An 18,591-nucleotide genomic window follows, 5' to 3' on the forward strand; every position below is an offset into this window, starting at 1 on the left:
TGTGATCCTTCATTGAATGACCGACCGAGCAGATTTTCGTCATACTTGATCAGTCAGATTCTATAAAGAGAGTTGATTACGGCGCCAGACTTTCTTATCAGGCCAAGTTAGATTACATTAGTTCCATAATGTAGTGATTCCATTTTTAAACACTCAAATGCTTTTGCATTCGGTTACATTCATACGAATACAAACTGCCTATAGTTGTCCTCGGAGTCACCAGCTCTGCGTAATCAATGTCTCTGGTACACTATGTCCTCCACCCCGGGACGGGTCCGTCTGCGTATTTGTCTGCGTGCTTCACATATTGTGAGTGCTAAGAAATAACAGGGTTGGAAATGTCTTTAACAAGCAGCAGCTCTGTCACAACAAGCTGTTAAATATGCCCGAGGCTTTACTTCTTCATTTCTGTACTAAATGGAAAAAAACTATGGCCTTTGGATTTTTGTTTGTGAACTTTATTTATTTGTTTTCTTCTCAAATGTTAACACTGTTTGATGTAAAATACTCACATGGGGTTAGAGCTGCCGTGTTCTCTGTGACTGATAGCATATTGTGGCAAACTATAAGTAATGAATCATAAAAAATAATTGGGCAATTATAATTGATCACATCATCAAGTTGAGTCTCATGGGGGAAAACTGTAATTTCTCTCTTACCTGTGCCTCTTTAGTTGATAATATAACAATATACTATAATGAAATCGTTCAACGGCTGTGCAAAGAAAGTGCATATTTTAATACACACAACGTGAGACATCCCAGCCGTCATTACGTGGACATTTAAGCATTTCTGATCTGTGAATTAGGGTCATCACTTTCCTTGTCCTTTTTGATATCCATTTTTCCTAGATAACAGAATATCCATTTTAATATAGCCAACCCAGAGGAATGTTGTCTCCTCAGGGTTAACAAAGGCAGAAGGACACAAGCCAGAAGATGCCTTTGGCTTCCAATATGTCACTTGCATCATTCGGATTTTATAAGGTTGAACAGCTAACTTGGAGGCTTTTACCAAATGATACTTTAAAAAAAGCCAAACAAAAAAACAAAACAAAGGAGAGACGTGAGTGTGTGTTGACTTGCAGTTTAGAGCGTTCTAGTGTTGCGCATAGCAGCATGGGGTTCGTTGAGTTTTCAGAGGTTACTGGGTTCGCAGGGCTGTGTGCTAGTTTGCCTGAAGGCCCGTCCTTGAACTGAGAGAGAATATGCTGCCGGGGAAAGTCTTTTCACATCGACTGACTACGATTGTTGAAGCTCGGCCAGCTGACTGAAAGCCAGGCAAGACAAATCCGGGGCTTCTCTCAACTATTATACAGTGTGCGTCACATAAAGGGATTCTTGTCTTTTATTTCTCAATTTAAAGCCGTAACTAGAGGCCAGACTAGCAAGTTTACGGATTGTCGTCCATGTTTTTCTTCAGGTTGCAATTTGAAAGAGTTGCTCATTGGCTGACCTACAGCAGTTCTTCACTGGCAAGCTTTATGTGCTCATGTACCAACTAAAGCTGCCAGCTGAAGAACTGTTGTGGTTGGCTCTTCCCTGCAATGAAGACCGCCAGGACCGGAGCGAGAGTACTGGATGAACGGAGTCTCGCCCTCCATTTCTTACCACTGATCCTGCTCAGGGTTATGATTGAGCTGGAGTCGATCCGAGATGAATTGGGAACACTGAAAGGCAGAAAGAAGTCCAATGGAATGAAGTCCATTAGGTGTCACAGAAACTGTGTTTCTTCTGCAGCATGTTCATGTGCTGAGATGCATACCATGACACTTGCTGTTGCATGGAACAAAACATTGCTTCGAGACAGATTTGTCCAAATAGATTTAGAAAATAGAAAAAATCCCTTTTCAAGTGTTCGTCATTGTGCTATAATGAAATGAGAATAAGAGAAATCATTTTAAAACGGTTCTATCAATAATATGATGTATGACTTGCACAACTGTATTAAACACCGATTGCTCTTTCGTAACTGCTTCCACCTTTTTAAAGGCCCCGGTTCCATCTGAAATAAAACCGGTTCAAAAGTGTGATGCTTCACCGCAGGTATGATGATCGTTTGGTGATTAAATATGTCGCGTTTGTGTTAAATAGCGTATACATTTTGGAATTTTGGCCAACAAGTTAAACCTTGGCCTTTTTTTACCATAATAAAAACATTTCCCCAAAGCATGTGGGAAAATGTTATGTTGCGATAAAACCAAGGTTCAACTGATCTGGCAAATTCCAGCCTAGTATGTCTCTAGAAATTTGCAAATATTCAAAGTTAGATACTTTCTACTTGATTTATTTTGATTATCTGCTATTTTGTCATGCAACAAAACTTTCATTTTTAATAGAATAAACTTCCCCCTCAAAATGCTCAATTTCCATTGAGGATTTCTAGCTTGTTTTGATTGTACAAGTCGAAACGCGTAATTTTGTATTTCAGTCAGAAACCTATTGATGTTTGTCATTTGCCTTCTGCCACATCTTCGTCTTCACGGCCGTCCTGATGTTTTCCACGTCTTGGTAAGAGTTTCCCTTGATGACCTCCTTGAGCTTGGGAAAGAGGATAAAAATCCCACTGAGCTAGGTCGGCTAAATAGGGAGGTTGCTCCAGCACGGTGATTTTTTTCTCGGCCAGGAAGTCTGATATTCGGGGCATAGTAAAACTCGTCCTGCCTCAACTTTCACCTCTTTTTACTCACTGAATAAATCAAACTCTACAGGTGCTCTTTGTAGATGTACTGGTTGGAAAACCTTTCTGACATTTCATAGTTTCCTTAGCTTCTGAATGTTCATAATAGAGTAATTCAATATGCTGATCAACTAAAAAGAAAATGCAATTTTCCAAATGTCAAGACTAGCCCAGACAGTTTATTTCTCGCCATGTGAATACCACGACATACCTTCCAAACAACAGCCGCCGATGTGCCGTCATCGGTATGCTTATGCATTTTCCCAGCTTTGTCATGAGAGACGCACAGCCATCCTCCCGTGTGTCTTCCAGACTAGCCCAACTATAAACACACAGACAAGAATCTTGTCTGTGACCCTTAGCTCTTATTAATGGAACTTCAAGAGAAAGGGCGATGTCCAGACCAGGATATGAGAGTGAGCATGTCTCTTTAAAGCTGCCAGCCAAAGTCCAACACAGGGAAGGAATGTTCCGGGGCCTTAACAAAACCAGATGCCCCAGCTTATGCTCCCTCGCACACATGGTCTGTGTTGTCTACTCTGAGCAGAATTCTTACTTGGAATCACAAATTAAACCAAGAACTGAGCAGAGTTTTTTTTGTAGATTCCTTTCAGTGTCTTCTGACTCCTTTGGCCTAATCTCCTTATCTTGTCTGCTCCTCTTTACCTTTGCCCTTATGCTTGGAAAGCTTTTTCTCACCCTTCAACACTGTTACACCCATACACACACACATACACAGGAAAGACCAAAATGGGATTATTGCACTCTCTCGTGTACATCCTCTTCTGGTAGCCCTGCCAGTATCTAGCATTAGCGCAATACAACGGTGCATAGAAAGGTTGGACCTTGACTTTGTGTTCCAGGTGTTTCACCTGCTTGAGCTGCTTGCCAAGGAGTCCTCCAGTCATTCTACATGATTGAGGAGACCTGAATCAAATATATATATAATACAATATCACAATAATACTATTTGACTATTTAATATGACAATCAATACTATTTGACTCAAATACTAGCTCATGAGGAGATATTTTTGTTTAACAAGAAACTTTCTGGTTCATCTAGCATTCAAGGCGTTCAGCATATAAAGCATTCAGACAGGGGCATTCCATTTGTTCCATTCATTCCAGTGGTTGTATTCTGAATAAAACATGAAAATATGATAGCCATTAGTGGACAAAGGGCATTCTGCCATTTGAATTTTGGGGCACAGTGGAATAATTCCTTCCTTTATTCTATATCTGCATTTTAGACTAAACATAATAAATTCTTTCTTGGGCACATGGGCTACCCCTACAAAGTTTAATGGAAATAGGTTTTGTGTTTTCCCTAATCTTGCTAACTATCAAAGAAAGAAAGAAGGAAAGAAGGAGAGACAGAAAGAAACTGTTACGTTGTATTAAGATGGCGTAATGTAGCTTCCTGCTGTGGTAAATGCTCCCTTGTAGTGTGCAAGGCCTTATGGACCTACTTGTATAAAAAGTGTGCAAGTTACTCTGGTATGGGATACATTTTAAATTGTCAGCAGGAATAGCAATTCTTGTTACATCTAAAGATGCAATACAGAAAAAATGTTTCAAGGCAGAATAAGATGCAATTGTACTCATTCATTCCATATCTAAAGATTTTACCTATATATTCATTTATAAGGAAATTGTCTCAGAGCAATTCATTGAACAAGCTATTAAACTAAAAGAGAGTATTTGAATTTAAAAAATAAAATTACTGCTACAAGTAATTTTCATCCATTTGCCAATGTCTAAAAAAAAATCAACTTTCCATTTTTCAAATCAATGTGTTAATGGATTTGCTTCAGTACAAGTAAATTTCTCTAAGATGAAACTACTTTTACTGTACAGAAAGAGATCGTCGACCACTGAGCCGGAGTCAGGTGACAGTCAAAGGTTGGATGTGTGCGTCGATGGAGCAGAGTCACGCAGGCAGGATAAGGTTGCAACTGCTCTTTGGAAACTATAGAAGCACAGCATGTAAAGTCATCAGGCCCTATAGCTGCTGCGTGTGTCGATGAACCTCATCTCATTCTCGCAGCGGTGGTCAGGGAGACAACCCCATATGTAGTGTGTGACCGATTCATTTTAACTAGCTTCCAAAGCTGATGAGAGATTGAAACTCATATATTCTACGCCAGGTCCCACTGGAGTGTTTGCATTCTTTGGAAATAATGCATCATGACAAAGGAGTCATCCTTATTCGGAAACTTTTAATTGATTCCGTTTTCAGGACACTTTCTATGTGGAGCAGGACCACAACCACTCTTGCCACATATCAGGGCACAATGGCAACGGAGGCAATCAAAAACTGTCTGTCACATGATACAGAGATTTAGGGCAGCCATTTGACTTGTTTTATTGGGTTGAGATGGCAGAAGAGGCAGAAAAAAAGAGAGCAAGAGTGAGGATAGAGAGTTTGGGGGTGGGGTGAGAAAAGGATGTGTAACACTTGATAAGCGTAATACTGTGAAGGTGATTAGAAGTAATGATAATCTAACAAATAATGTTATTAGGGACCTCTTTCCAAGCGAAACTACAGCAGATGTAATGGTATTGTTTTGACATTATACAGCAAGCAAAGTGCTTTGCTGTGATGTCTACTGTACACTCCTTTCGTCAAAGCAGCCAGAAGCTCCAAGGCCAGTCCCTGAAGAGGTTTACAAACCTCTCCTAAATTCTTCCCTCAGGGTGAAATCATGTGAAAGCTGCTTAGGCAGATTATCCCTGCCTCGACGGCAGCTGGCAATGGGATCCTTGGGAGTGCACCTGACTCAATACTGACTGTGACGCAACTGAAGCCTGTGGCCCAGCGTGCCGCCACAATCCTCTGTGACCTTTGGCCCTGGAGTGAAAAATGCATTTTCTTTTGCCTTGGACCTTGCTTTAAAAAACACTCATAACACTGGCTGACTTGGTCACCAATTGGATAAAGCTTTAATATAATCAATGTTTTTATTATTATTTTTTAAAATTTCTCTTTTGTTGTTGTTTTTTTAATCTAGTACAAAAACAATTCTTACTCTATGCAACAATCGAAGCTCCACAGTTGAACACAATCCAGCCTGTCGTACCGTTAATATACTCTATACGCTTTGCCCAGAGTAAAGGCTGCCTGTTCTTAAGGTGCCGTCCTATTCGTGATGTGTATTACACATTGCAGCTGGTACTTGGCCTGTACTGAGCTCCCAAAATAGACACTCGTTCCAGATGGGTGGGCTGCGAGGTGAAGGAGAAGGAAAGAGCAAAAACGATATGTAGCAAAGTGAGAGAAAGCTATTGCAAAGCATTGCAGCTGCACCCTTAAATCACTCAATGAGGATCCAGACTGGTGCTTCTCCTAGAAGGCCTGTTATGTAATTCAGTTATCTCCAACCGGGTGTGCCGTCACCGTGGCAGTGTTGTTGGGGCAGTGGAAAGTCGTGTAGTTTCAAATAATTGGTCTGAAAATTATTAAATGTATAAATATCTTTGTTCACCCATCTATGCCAGTGACGTAAAGAGACAGGCAGAACAATAAAATGTTTTCCATTTGACGGCAAACGATATAATTAACCTGTCCATCCGTCTGTTGGCATTCATCCAACAACTTGTGACTTCCTTCGAGTATTTTCTGCTTTGTGTTCAATTAAAAAGATGAAGCTTTTAGAGGAAGTGAATTTGTGAGTATGACTTAAGATAAGGCAATCATTTGGACTTTGTACATTTTGTGAGATTTTTCTTGTCATGGCTGCCCTAGCTGGCTCAGTAAAAGTTGGGAAACACTGATGTAATTGATTGGAAAGTGTGAGTCGTGGCATGGCTGTGACAGCCAGACACACACACACACACACACACGCAGCTAACATGTGACAGTTAGAGGTCAGAGAGTGGATGGCTCAGGCGCACATGCACATACACCACCTCAGAGGTGAATTCATCTTGTGTTCATATATGAAAGGCAAACATACATGTGGGCTGTAAGGGGAGGGAGCGAGTCGATGTCAACCCAGGAAAGTTAAAAATAACTGAACCCGCACCTTCTAAGATGGTTTTGTCTGGAGTGAGGCTGCTCAGAGTTCAATGAAACCTGACAACTTAATCCCTTGTAAGAGATTGAAGCAGTGGCAAAATGATGGCACTTGTGTGTTGGTTCCAAATATAATAGATGATTTCATTAAGGCTTATTAGCATATGAACACATAAAACGTTTTTTCTTGAAATTGTGGATCGGCAAATGTTGCCTCAAGCCCTTGTTCCTGTTATGAAAAATGATTTTATCTGATTAAATCTCAAGTCTTGTGCTCTTTAGTGGAGAATGGAGCATTTATTGCTTCTAATGAAGAACAGCATGTGCTTTGAATTTACAAGGACATTGATTTCCCTTTGCAATATTTTGAACTTTAAGATTTTCATTCTTTTGAGGGGAAAAATCTATATTATGGAACACATGATAAAAGCACAATTAGAAATGTCAAATTTACCTCAGTTGAGACTTTATTCCACTGAAAACTAGAAATATACGGTATAGCGCCTCATACTTACTTTCTGTCTGTCTGTCTGTCTGTCTGTCTGTCTGTCTGTCTGTCTGTCTGTCTGTCTGTGTCCGTTTCCTTGTCTGTCTACCTCTATTGTGTTAATCTGGTAATGGTCTTTCAATAGACTGTCACTTCTTCTCGTCAGACCTTAGGTGTAGCTCTTGCACCTTATTCAGGTGTTATCCATGTGTTTCCTAACAGCCAGATGATTTGTCTTTAAGTCACCACCAGGTTAAATCTATTGGGATCAGACAGGATGGCCACTGAACAGCACCATTTAATCTCTTGACCTAGTCCAGACAAACAAGATTAGACCAAATTGTTGAGCGGGGATATACTCACCTTGTGTTGTCCCTACTTCACTTGCATTCAATTTCCCTCTTCCCCTCTCTCCTACTCCCCGTCGGCCCTTAAGGAAAGGTCAATAGGGCCCCGTCACATATCTCATCTGGGAGCACCAGAACTATTTTGGCCAATGAGCCGTAGCAAGCGCACGGGCTGGGTTGTGCAATCGCATGAAATCAGATCTCCAAGTACAGGAAGTGATAGCGAGAGGCCATGAGCAATAAATAATGGATGAGCTTGACAGTTTATCCCACCAAATATTAATTAAACTTGATATTAGTTATGCATTCAATTGTGAAGACAATATAATGGTAGATTTAACTAATTTTGAACCCATACAAATGTAAATTATGATATTTAAGTACATATATTGTGATATAAGTGTAGACTTTGCTCCTTTGTGAGCATCCGCCATATTTGATGACATCCATAAACCAACACAGGTCAACTTGACCGAATGTCATAAAGTGACAGCCTTTAATCAACTTTAATGCCTGTTTTTCACAGTTTACACACAGATATGGAAAATAGATTGGCTTCAAAAATAATATTTGTACTTCTTAAATCTGACAATCTGTTTTTGCTTTGAATTTGATGAATTTGAATAGTTTGGCCTTTGGAGAGCTTTTACCTGATGTTACCCATTAAAGACATGACGTCAACAGTCATTGTATATTAAATCGAATGATAATTCCACTGAATCAAACTGAATTGAATGGTTCCACTTCAAAATGCACCATTCATGAATCATATTGTTCCCCATGTATCAAGGTCTGTATTGAGACTATCATATGCTTCTTTTGCTGTCCTTGGGAATCAGACAGGAATCTATATATGTCCAATATGATGAAGGGAAATAGGATTATATCAACTGTGCGTTGTATGAGGTCAATGAGCTAACAGCGGGGACACAGGCTACTTGTCTTCTCTTTAGAGTGCCTCATCAAAACAATGCTGTCAATCACTGCAGACATTTAAATCCTGCCATAGGTGTGCCTTTTATATGAAACTATTGATGGCAACCACATTCAAAATCTTTGATTATCCTGATCTTACCCTAATATAATTTCCAAATTTTGGGGCTGTGGAGCGTCTGCAGTAATGTTGTGTAAATGCATGAACCACATCACCGTGTTGCATGCATTTAGCCTTTGTCCTGGCTGCTATGTGTTCTGGTATGCAGCTAAAGGTCGAGCCCCGGTGGAGAGCGGCCTGGCAGGGGCCCGGTCAGGGGGCGCTGGAGCTAAGAAATACTGCAACAGCCAAGACCAACATTACGGTGGAGCATCACAAGCAACTGTAGACAAAGGCTACCGACTGAAAGAATAGTCGCTATACGGGTATATACAGAATGAGTTTTGTGGTTGGGTTTCAGAGGCTGCAAGTGGGAACGCAGGTTTAAAGAGCAGCAAGTAATATGCACACCTTGCGACTCGGAGCAATGTGTTGTTCCAGAAACGTCTCACATGTTGATACCCACGACATGACTTCACAAGACACTTGTGCAGGCTGTTCCCGAGAATTTTGCAAGTCAGAACAGCTAACACACCAGCTCACACATGCATGCACACACAGCACAGCAGCCCTCCTGTTGGCCCGAATAAGTACTGCATGGTGTATATATTTTTAAAAAGTCCTTGATAAATATGAAAAAATCCATTGTGGAGAATGGTGGCTTCTTGTCTGACACAAGATCATCACTATTACTACGACTTACTCGTACTTTTTGTGATTTTATTTTTCATTGTGTTGTGCCGTGAAACGTTAGTTTTGTAAAAAGTGTGTACCTCAGCTAGTTTTAATGTTGAGAAAAAATGATTTTGTCACAGTACAGTTTGCTAATCCAAGTCCAAAGGAAAAACTGATGTTTGTTGACATTATCTGAAACTGTTTCTTTGGAAAGTGTCGTATTTTACTTCACAATCTCCACTTTGCACATGCTCCCTTTCTGTGTTTAATTCATATAATGTGACTTTATTTGTGGAGCTGACACAAATACTTTGCACAACCAACCGACCCACCCTCACAACCAGTGGAAACAAACCAAATCAGGTTTCCATTGTGAGCTGGACTGGACTGTACCGTTTGGTGGAAAAGTGAGTTACATCATACAAAATAAATGTGGTCAAAAACTCTTTCCTTATACCCTTTCTGTTGTTGACTCCACGTAGAATAATGTGATTGGGCGGCTGCCATTTGTTATGCAATATAACTTCACGTGTGACCTTGTTCTCCAAAGAATCCACATTGTTGAAATATGTGCTAGTGGAACACTTTAAAGGTTATCTTGAGCCCGTGAACTGGTTGGGGGTCTGCCAGTTATGTCATTTTCTAAAATCGAAATGAAACAAATGAAAGAAGTGTAGCTCAAGGGAGAATTACTTGTGTGGCAATTGCATGTTGGAAGTCTTGTGTTGGTCAAATTAGAACATATGAAACTAGGAATTGTATGCGTCCTGCATGTGCTTGCTCGGCTCTAATGTGACAAGGGAAAAAAGAAGCGTCAGGAAACAACCCCCACACTCCTCACCCTCTCTATCGCTAATCCATATGTGCAACACAAAAGGCTCCCACATTCATCAACATTCAACCGTGTGTGAGTGGATGTTGTGCGTCATGGAAGGTGCCTCCCCTGTGTGATACAGTATACATATGAATGAATGGCCTTTACACAGCTAGCTACGCCTCTCCGGGAAATCCATGACTGCACTTTCCACAAATAGAGCATGACTTGCTATAAGTATAACTGATGCATCAGCAGCAGGTTTCCAACGTGACAGTCTGACCATAGTCTCTCCTGATGAATGCTTGTGGTTAAACCTGTTCTCAAAAGGTGCGTGTGTTCAGCAAGCCGTCTTATTTGATGACTTGCGCCACTGTGTACCTATTCAAATGCATGTAGCCAGTGAGTGAGCCATGCAAAGGCAGGGCCACGAAAAGAGGTGCAGGCAGTGTGACGCGAGCATCAATGAGTCAGACTGACACAAAGCCTGAGTCATAGCATTGTTTCTTCTCCAACAAGTTGGCTGGATAACTGTTCAATGTGCATATTCGGGATCGCACATGCTACTTCCTGCTGAAAGTTATTACAGCTATGTTTCAGTTACACGGAAGCAATATGATGATATCGATCTCGCTTTTGAATCAAAAGATTGTATCGTTTTAATAGTGGGGATGACGGAGTAGGCGGTAACCATAGCAACTCCAAACCTGTCATGTTGTAAGGGCTCAGATAGCATGTTGCTATGTGAAGCAGAGCCATCTTGAAAACTTGGCTTCAGCCCTAAATCCATTTATACTACATCAATCCCCCAATGAAATTTTGAATAATCCATCCACATAATGCAATTACTTTTGTTTTGTGTTCATGACAATGTTCCTGAGACAAAATGGACCCTTAATTGTTGCAAATCATAATCCTAAATATTTTTAATACCAAGTAGACCCCAAGCCTCAATAAAACCTGCCCACTTGAGAAGAAACTCTCATATCAAATGACAAAATTAATTTCAAATCAGCTTTATGTGGGGTGTTAGTTTATTCATGCCTTCCTTGAAATTGTTAGTGTTTTGTCACAGATATGATCTGCAGTTTTCAGTCAAGGCAACAGGAGAAGGAGGGGGAAAAAAGCTACATGACTCAGCAGAAATTATATCATCAAGCTAATTGCTCTGACTATAGTCAGACACGGCAGGGCATCTTTTTATAATTCATTTCCTAAACAAGGTAACTCAATGTGCTAAATTAAAAGTACATCTAAAAGCATTTATGGTATAAGCAAAACTGTTTTAAAAAAAATTAAACACAGCTTATACTGTTCAGGGTCGCGGATGCTTAACTTCTATTTACCATATTTTCCCAGTTGTTTATTTATAGTACATTGACAAAAACCTACTTATGTATTTTATAAACATATAAGGAAAGAATGGTCTGACTGGAAGTTTGTTGATGTTGAATCTGGTGTACTGTAATTTTTTGCAGCTACGGCTGCTGTGTATGTGCAATATAAATAAAAGTGAGTTAAGTTAAAGATAAACTATTAAATCATTTCCATCATGGTTGTCACTATGTACAAACATCCAGGCTATATTCCCAATACTGCTGCACTCACAAGAGTGTCCACAAGACGGTCTGAAACCTCTTCATCTGGATGACAGCCAAGTGCATACTGTACCAAAGTGTTACTTAATGCTGTAACACGTCAGCCGAGGGGAAAAACAAAAAGAGGTCAACCTGATTGGAGGTTGCAGTACAATCCATGGTATAAAGGCCCTATTTGAACACAGATAAACCAGCAACGTTGCGTGATAGTCCCAAGTGAAGGACCTAAACTATACCTGCAGTGTTGCTTCACAAAAGGAAACGCACGGCGGTACAGTTATGCAAGCATGAGCCATGGTATTCACGCACTGGTTCGAAATAAAGCATTAGCCGTGCTCTAAACTACTTGCAGACGTTGCGAAGGAACATTATACGCACATGCACGCATACCCAGGCACAGATAGGTGGCAGATGCGGAGAAAGAAAGGTCACTGAGTGCATTGGGTAATTGTCTGCTTTTAGTATTCCCCGCATTGTTCACATCACCATATAAATCATTGAAATTTCCTCTGGAATGAAAGCAATGTGCACTCCGACATACTTTTTTTTTTTTCTGCTCTTTCATGAAACACACATGTACAAACATGACTGTTCATATTATTACACTAATTCTGTTTTGAAAAGTCTGCCTTCACTTAAAAAATATAGAATGGCGGTCAGCCAAGTATAGACGTCCACCAAGCATATCTAAACATGATTTTTATTGCTGAAATCATATAATTGAACTCCAACCCTCTAGGTGGCGGTAATGAAAATGACCACATTTGGAAAAAATTATGCCATAAATGAAAACCATCTAGTGGCTCGAGGTACTTTGTTACTAAACTGCAGAGTAACAGGCACCAATTTAAGTGGAATTCAGGTCAAAAATGTTGTTTCCAATATTAAAGTCTACATTTCCCACTAGTTTAAACATATTTATCCAATTAATATTGCATCGGTGGAATTTAATCATTTGAAACCATCAAAAAGTGCAGACATTTTGACATTCTACTGCCACCTGCTGTGGCACATTCTGATATTCGCAATACAAACATTTTTTACTTAACTGCCCCTTTATTTCCTCGAGAACATTTCGACAACTATATTAAATGATCTATCCATTTTCTACACTGCTTACGGTGTTCAGGGTCGCACGTGAGTTGGAGCCAATAACAACTGATCTCTGGCAGGGTGCTGCATTAATTAGACTAGAGGCCCAAATTGGAGGAAATGCTCCTTGCAGTCTAACAACACCATCAAGATGAATTAAATTTGCTTTTAAATAATGCTCGGTATGAACATCATCATATTAGCCACGTCTTTCTCGATGTTTCCCCAAGCTGACAGTCGGTGTTGATGACGGTTAGACAATCCTATTATCCCTGCCCGAACTAATCCTCCTGCAGAGATGTACTTTACACGCTTATGGACTCACTCATTACACACAACATAAGGTGACAAATATATCAACTAATAAGGCAAAGAAATACGTCAGATATGCAGGACACGTTTCTGCTTGGGTTAGAGGGCATCAAGAAGAAGATCTTGCATGGAGGGACTGGAGAAATCCCCAAATTCAGCACTGGGGCAAAGGTAAATGTATTTTTCTATTTTGTTTTACTTTATTCTCTGTATTTATTGTACAGTTTAGGATTAAGTGCATTCTCATGTATTCTGTACACTTTAAATGTTGATTGTTTGTAATGATTATTACATTTTTTAATGTCTCTTCTGGTCAATATTTTTGGAGAGATTGCTAAAAACGATTGATGCTATAACTTCTGGAAATCTGATTTAAGACAATTGTACAAGTGATGTTGCTGTATTTCACATTGGAGCCAAACAGCCAGTAGAGGGTGATACAGTAACAGAAAAATACTTTAATTGGGCACAATATTTTATATCGATTGCTGCCCATGACAGCTGGGAGAGGCTCCAGCACATCCTAGTGTAAAGATAAGCAATTCGCAAAATGGATGGACTCTTTTTTATGAATTTTAGATTTTCTAAAAAATAAAAATACACATTCAAAGGTATAACACATGCTGCACTAAATGTGCGGATGATTTGTTAAAATAATACCACTTCTTTTAATTAGAAATAGTTGTCTATTTTATTTACATATAGTAGCTGTTTAGAAATTATTTTTTGACTTAAAGAAACTCTTTTAAAACAGAAAAACAATCTTACAAGAGGCGCTGGGTTCTTTTTTTGTCCTGAGTCACTACAAGGGTTGTTGGAGGTTCATCATAAAATACATGTGTCCTGCATACGGAAGTGGAGCGCCTTCAAAGTGTGAGCGAGGCTTCTATGAATGTTCTTGCACAACACAAATAACTTGGCTGTGTGCTCATACTCTCCTTGGTTGTTATACAACCATTTGCTGGCTTGTTGAATAAATATGCTCATATGTGATGTAACATATTTGTCACATACACACATCATGTTTTTCACAAGAATATGATACAATTAGTCTTTATCGTAACATGTTGGAGTAGCAATACCATTGGTGACTATACACAAATGATAAGTTTCCACTTCTTCCCCATTGTAAACATAGTTACCTTGCTATGAGCTCACATTACATGAAAGTCATGGCTAGGTGCTTGTTTTGGTCCAGGTGACCTTTGACTTCCGTACCACATTGTGTGATGATGAGCGCACGGTGATAGATGACAGCAAAGCTGTGGGCACGCCCATGGAGATAGTAATTGGCAACATGTTCAAACTGGACATCTGGGAATCGCTGCTGGCCTCCATGAGAATCGGAGAGGTGGCCGAGTTCTGGTGTGACACTATTGTGAGTAGAACAACAATACACATGTTGAGTTTCTCTCCTTCACATATAATTTTTTAAAGACACTTGCAATTCTTAAATACGGAGCTAGGTCACAGATGAAGTTGTGAAAAGACAGTTAGAAGTACTGTCTTCTTCATTTATTAGGGTGAAGTGATGGGAAAATGAAGCTTCATATTACATAGTGAACCAGTGTTGTATTTTTTGACTCCTCTCGATGGGACTCTGTTCAACATTGGGCTGATTAGAGACTAACTTGCCATTTCTTAAACCCCTTTCTTTAAATCAACAGTGCCATCTACATGTAGACAAGTCAGAAAATACAACTGGTTCATGAAGCAAACTTGAAGCTTCATTTTTACAAATTAGAAAAAAAAGAGAAGAAATGAAAAAACAATTTTGTCATCGCAATAAAGTAGCCAGTAGTGTTATGGTGATTGTATATGTACATGATAATAAATTTATTCTATTGGTAGAAAAATGTATGACGTTATGTTTAATTATCCGGTATTCATTTAATATTTATGTAAAACAACTTTTGTCATACGTTTATCTAAATAGTTTCACATTGACACTTGCCTGTAAGTGTCTTGCGCAAACTACAAAAATATTTGCCATGTTGTGTAAAGACAATTTTGGGTGGGGGCGAAATGTGATCATGTGTGCACATGTAAGTATGTGTGTGGGTGTTTGAGAGAGAGCGAGACATATGGGTGGAGAGGAAAACTGTCATTAATCCGCAGCAGTCTCACTTTTGCCTAATCGGCTCGGATTCCTGATGACTCAGCAATACTGCCATTCCTCTGCTCTGATTAGATGTGAAGGGGCTCAGAGTGTTTAGTCCCTTCTCTGACCGACTCTCCACGCACACACACACACACACACACACACACAGTACCAAATGCGATTGATAAAAATCCATTCAGTTGCCATGTTTACCCACAATTAACTGTTTCAAATGGATGCATTCTCCTCTGAAGCACACCGGCGTGTACCCGCTTGTGTCCAAAAGCATGAGACGCATTGCAGAGGGCAAAGACCCAGTGGACTGTCACATTCATACATGTGGCATAGCCAACATGTTTGCCTACCACACCCTGGGCTACGACGACCTGGATGAGCTGATGAAGGAGCCCAAGCCGCTCTTCTTCATCCTGGAACTGCTAAAGGTCGGACCAGAAGGAGAACCTGAGTGGAAGCATGTCCAGCCTAGTGAGAGATGGGAGTGTGTGCAGGTTCTCCAGCCCAGCGAGTACAACAGGGAGTCCTGGGCTCTGAATGATGAGGAGAGGCTGAAGGTGGTGCCCGTGCTGCACGGTCAGGGCAACAAGCTGTTCAAGCAGGGGCGCTACCAGGACGCCACGCTCAAATACAAGGAAGCCATCATCTGCATCAAGAACGTGCAGACCAAGGTGAGCAAAGACAAACGCAAATAGAACACACTTCAGAAATTTGCTTTTGCTCACAAACATGACTGAAAAGCTCTCACACACAAACACACTTTGAGAAGAGGATTAGCATGTGATGTGTTTGTCACAGGAAAAAGCGTGGGAAGCGCCATGGCTGAAGCTGGAGAAGATGGCCCACACACTAACACTCAACTACTGCAAGTGTCTCCTCCGCATGGAGGAATACTATGAGGTTATCGAACACACCAGTGACATCATTAACCAACACCCAGGTTGGATGCAAACCACACACGCTCACTTACACACAAATCTCGCCAGAGAGAATGGAACATTAAGCTCCATTAGTCACATTCCATACATGTGATATATGAGAGACCACTGTGGTTATATTAGCGTTTATTCAGCTCTTTACAAGCTGGAAAGGATTTCACAGAGTGTGAAATGTACCTTTTTATGAGAGCCCTAAGTGAATTTTTCATGCTTCTGTAAAGGTCTGACCCAATAAAAGCGTTTGTTTTCACTGCACAAGATCTGGATCTTCTTCAGACACGCTCTTGTTTTGGAATGAATTTTGAACTTCTCCAGGCTATTTGAGATTAGCTGGACTTGACAAATATTTTGAAACCTCTCAGCATTGAACACAAGCGCTGGTTGAACTTTAGTTTTTTTCAGATTTTGTAACCAAATTTGTTATTAGTATTAGTTAACTTCTGTACAAAATAACAAAACGGTCCACCCGTTTTTTGGTATATGACATCAGAGTCTCAAAATTTTGAAAACTCCTCTTACATAACGTACTTTTTTCCCCAAAAAATAAAATCCTTCCACAACAAACCAAGTTACCCACTAGATGGCGCTGCTTGCATTCATTTGCAATGTGTATATGCATAAAGAATCGATTTCCTGATTGTCAGCATTTGGGTTGTTGCAATGTAGGCTATGCTATTTTTTCTTCATTATTGGAATTCTGCTTAGCAACATGTGGCTGGTAGTGTGACGTGACCATGACTCGCCCGTTATTTGCGTTGTATGCAGTTTATAACGTCTTTTGGAATAAGATATGTCATTTATTTGCATTAACATTTGTCTTATTTGTAATTTAAAACCCACTGTAGTTTTCCTGGTATGTCAGCCACTTCCTGTGAGTCACTGGTGCTCCACCAACACAATTAAAAAATGCCACTGCAAGGAACTAGTTTTTAAAATGTGATCAAACAGCAATATCTGAAGTCAATCCAATCATCATCAATATTCTTTAGGCAACATTCCCCTTCGAATTTGGAGTAACATCATTTTGAAATTGGCTATTAAAGATGGTTTCAGTATCACATTATGAATGCACAAGTAATGGCCCCTCATAAAGCAGCAGGATTTCAGTAAATGCACGGAGCAGTGTTGTAAATAACTCAAGGGATGTGTTTGGAATAATAAATGTTGCTCTTTATAAGCAACCACTTTATGTTGGTCCCCCAGGCGTCATGAAGGCCTTCTACCTGCGTGGGAAGGCCCATCTGGAGGTGTGGAACGAGGCCGAGGCCAGGCAGGACTTCAGCAAAGTTTTGGATCTCGACCCGCGCATGAAAAAGGCAGTGAAAAAGGAATTGGCAGTGTTGACCATGCGCATGGAGGAGAAGAACAAGGAGGATAGGAACAAGTACAAAGGCATGTTTTGAATTGACTTCAATGTGCAACGAGGTTTGCATACTTTTTTCAAATTCAACTCTTTTGCCGAATTGTTACAGTAATATTTAATTTGGTTGGAAATTAATGTCACTATTTGTGTACCTTTGCATGAACAGGCAGCCTTACTGTAAATCCTGTTACACGGTAAAAAGTGAAATCTTAAGTAAGATATAATTTCTTAAATTGAACCTAAATTTGCTTATGTTGCCGTGTTGTTATTTTTACTTGAAATAAAATTGTCCTGCACGATCATTCTGCTTGTTTCAAGATACTTATTACTTGATTATCCTGTTTGAGCTTATAGTCTTGACAATGAGTATTAAAAGCTTGTTTCAAGTACTGAGACTTAACCGAACACTTTCAACATTTTAAGATGACTGTCCAACAACAAAAGAACCTGAAGTGTGGTTTCATATGTCGAATTTTCTTATTTTCAGATTTTAATTATATTATATTACTTGTTTTAGGTTTAAAAATACTAATTTCAAGACTGCTGTAGATATGAGCCTAGTATTATTTTGTTATTTTTCAAATTCTTGTCAAATAAAACTTTCTTGTTCTGTTGGCAGATAGTTTTGCTTATTTTAAGTATTATTTTTTCCAGTTTAACATTTTTTTCTTAATATTTCCAGTGGAATTTCTGCATTGTGTGTGTGTGTTTAAAATAAAAGACAATCGATTCTGTTTTTTACCACTAGATGTCACTCAATCCACATGTACAATCTGGTCGTGTTTCATTGCAGGTGCAGCAGGGGATGCTGCAGGAGAAATGAACCCGGCCTGCAGCATAACTTTATGAGCAGCCCAGAGGCTCTTAAAATGAAATCACGTGGGCTGGAGCTACTGTTTGTCTCTGTCTAATCGTCTACAAGAACCTTGCCGATTTAGTTAAACAATCACGCGTTGCTATTGTTGACTTTGGCAGTGGGCATTCCACTGTTTCTCATGTATAACAGTGCAGCTCGACACCACTGCAATAAACAATGATCATTTAGAATCCCCCTTTTTACACTGCTCATCAAAAGTTATCATTGTTATCTTTGTTAAGGTTTTGGTGACATTTAAGGAAT

The 18,591-nt window shown here is 39.8% G+C and overlaps 1 protein-coding gene and 1 long non-coding RNA gene across 2 annotated transcripts; one reads left to right on the plus strand and one right to left on the minus strand.

The window, feature by feature from the left end:
- Positions 1 to 2,039: 2,039 nt before the first annotated feature.
- Positions 2,040 to 4,860, minus strand: LOC119132999. Its single transcript, XR_005100026.1, has 3 exons — positions 3,084 to 4,860; positions 2,891 to 3,001; positions 2,040 to 2,540 (listed from the first exon to the last, which is right to left on the minus strand). It is a non-coding gene; the product is annotated as an uncharacterized LOC119132999 (long non-coding RNA).
- An 8,185-nt stretch (positions 4,861 to 13,045) lies between these two features.
- aipl1 (aryl hydrocarbon receptor interacting protein-like 1) lies at positions 13,046 to 18,089 on the plus strand. Its single transcript, XM_037268609.1, has 6 exons — positions 13,046 to 13,225; positions 14,253 to 14,432; positions 15,410 to 15,598; positions 15,665 to 15,841; positions 15,969 to 16,110; positions 17,312 to 18,089. Exons 1-6 carry the CDS (start codon positions 13,130 to 13,132, stop codon positions 17,509 to 17,511), a joined length of 984 nt encoding a protein of 327 aa, XP_037124504.1. The 5' UTR covers positions 13,046 to 13,129; the 3' UTR covers positions 17,512 to 18,089.
- Positions 18,090 to 18,591: the final 502 nt, after the last annotated feature.

Source organism: Syngnathus acus, chromosome 13 (assembly GCF_901709675.1).
Source record: "Syngnathus acus chromosome 13, fSynAcu1.2, whole genome shotgun sequence".
NCBI classification, from domain to species: Eukaryota; Metazoa; Chordata; class Actinopteri; order Syngnathiformes; family Syngnathidae; genus Syngnathus; species Syngnathus acus.

Excerpts from the sequence above, each read along its gene's own strand:
- aipl1 (XM_037268609.1), top strand. The coding sequence starts at position 13,130 with ATGCAGGACACGTTTCTGCTTGGGTTAGAGGGCATCAAGAAGAAGATC. Across the intron at positions 14,433-15,409 it reads AGTTCTGGTGTGACACTATT|CACACCGGCGTGTACCCGCT; the intron begins GTGAGTAGAACA and ends TCTCCTCTGAAG. Across the intron at positions 15,842-15,968 it reads TCAAGAACGTGCAGACCAAG|GAAAAAGCGTGGGAAGCGCC; the intron begins GTGAGCAAAGAC and ends TGTTTGTCACAG.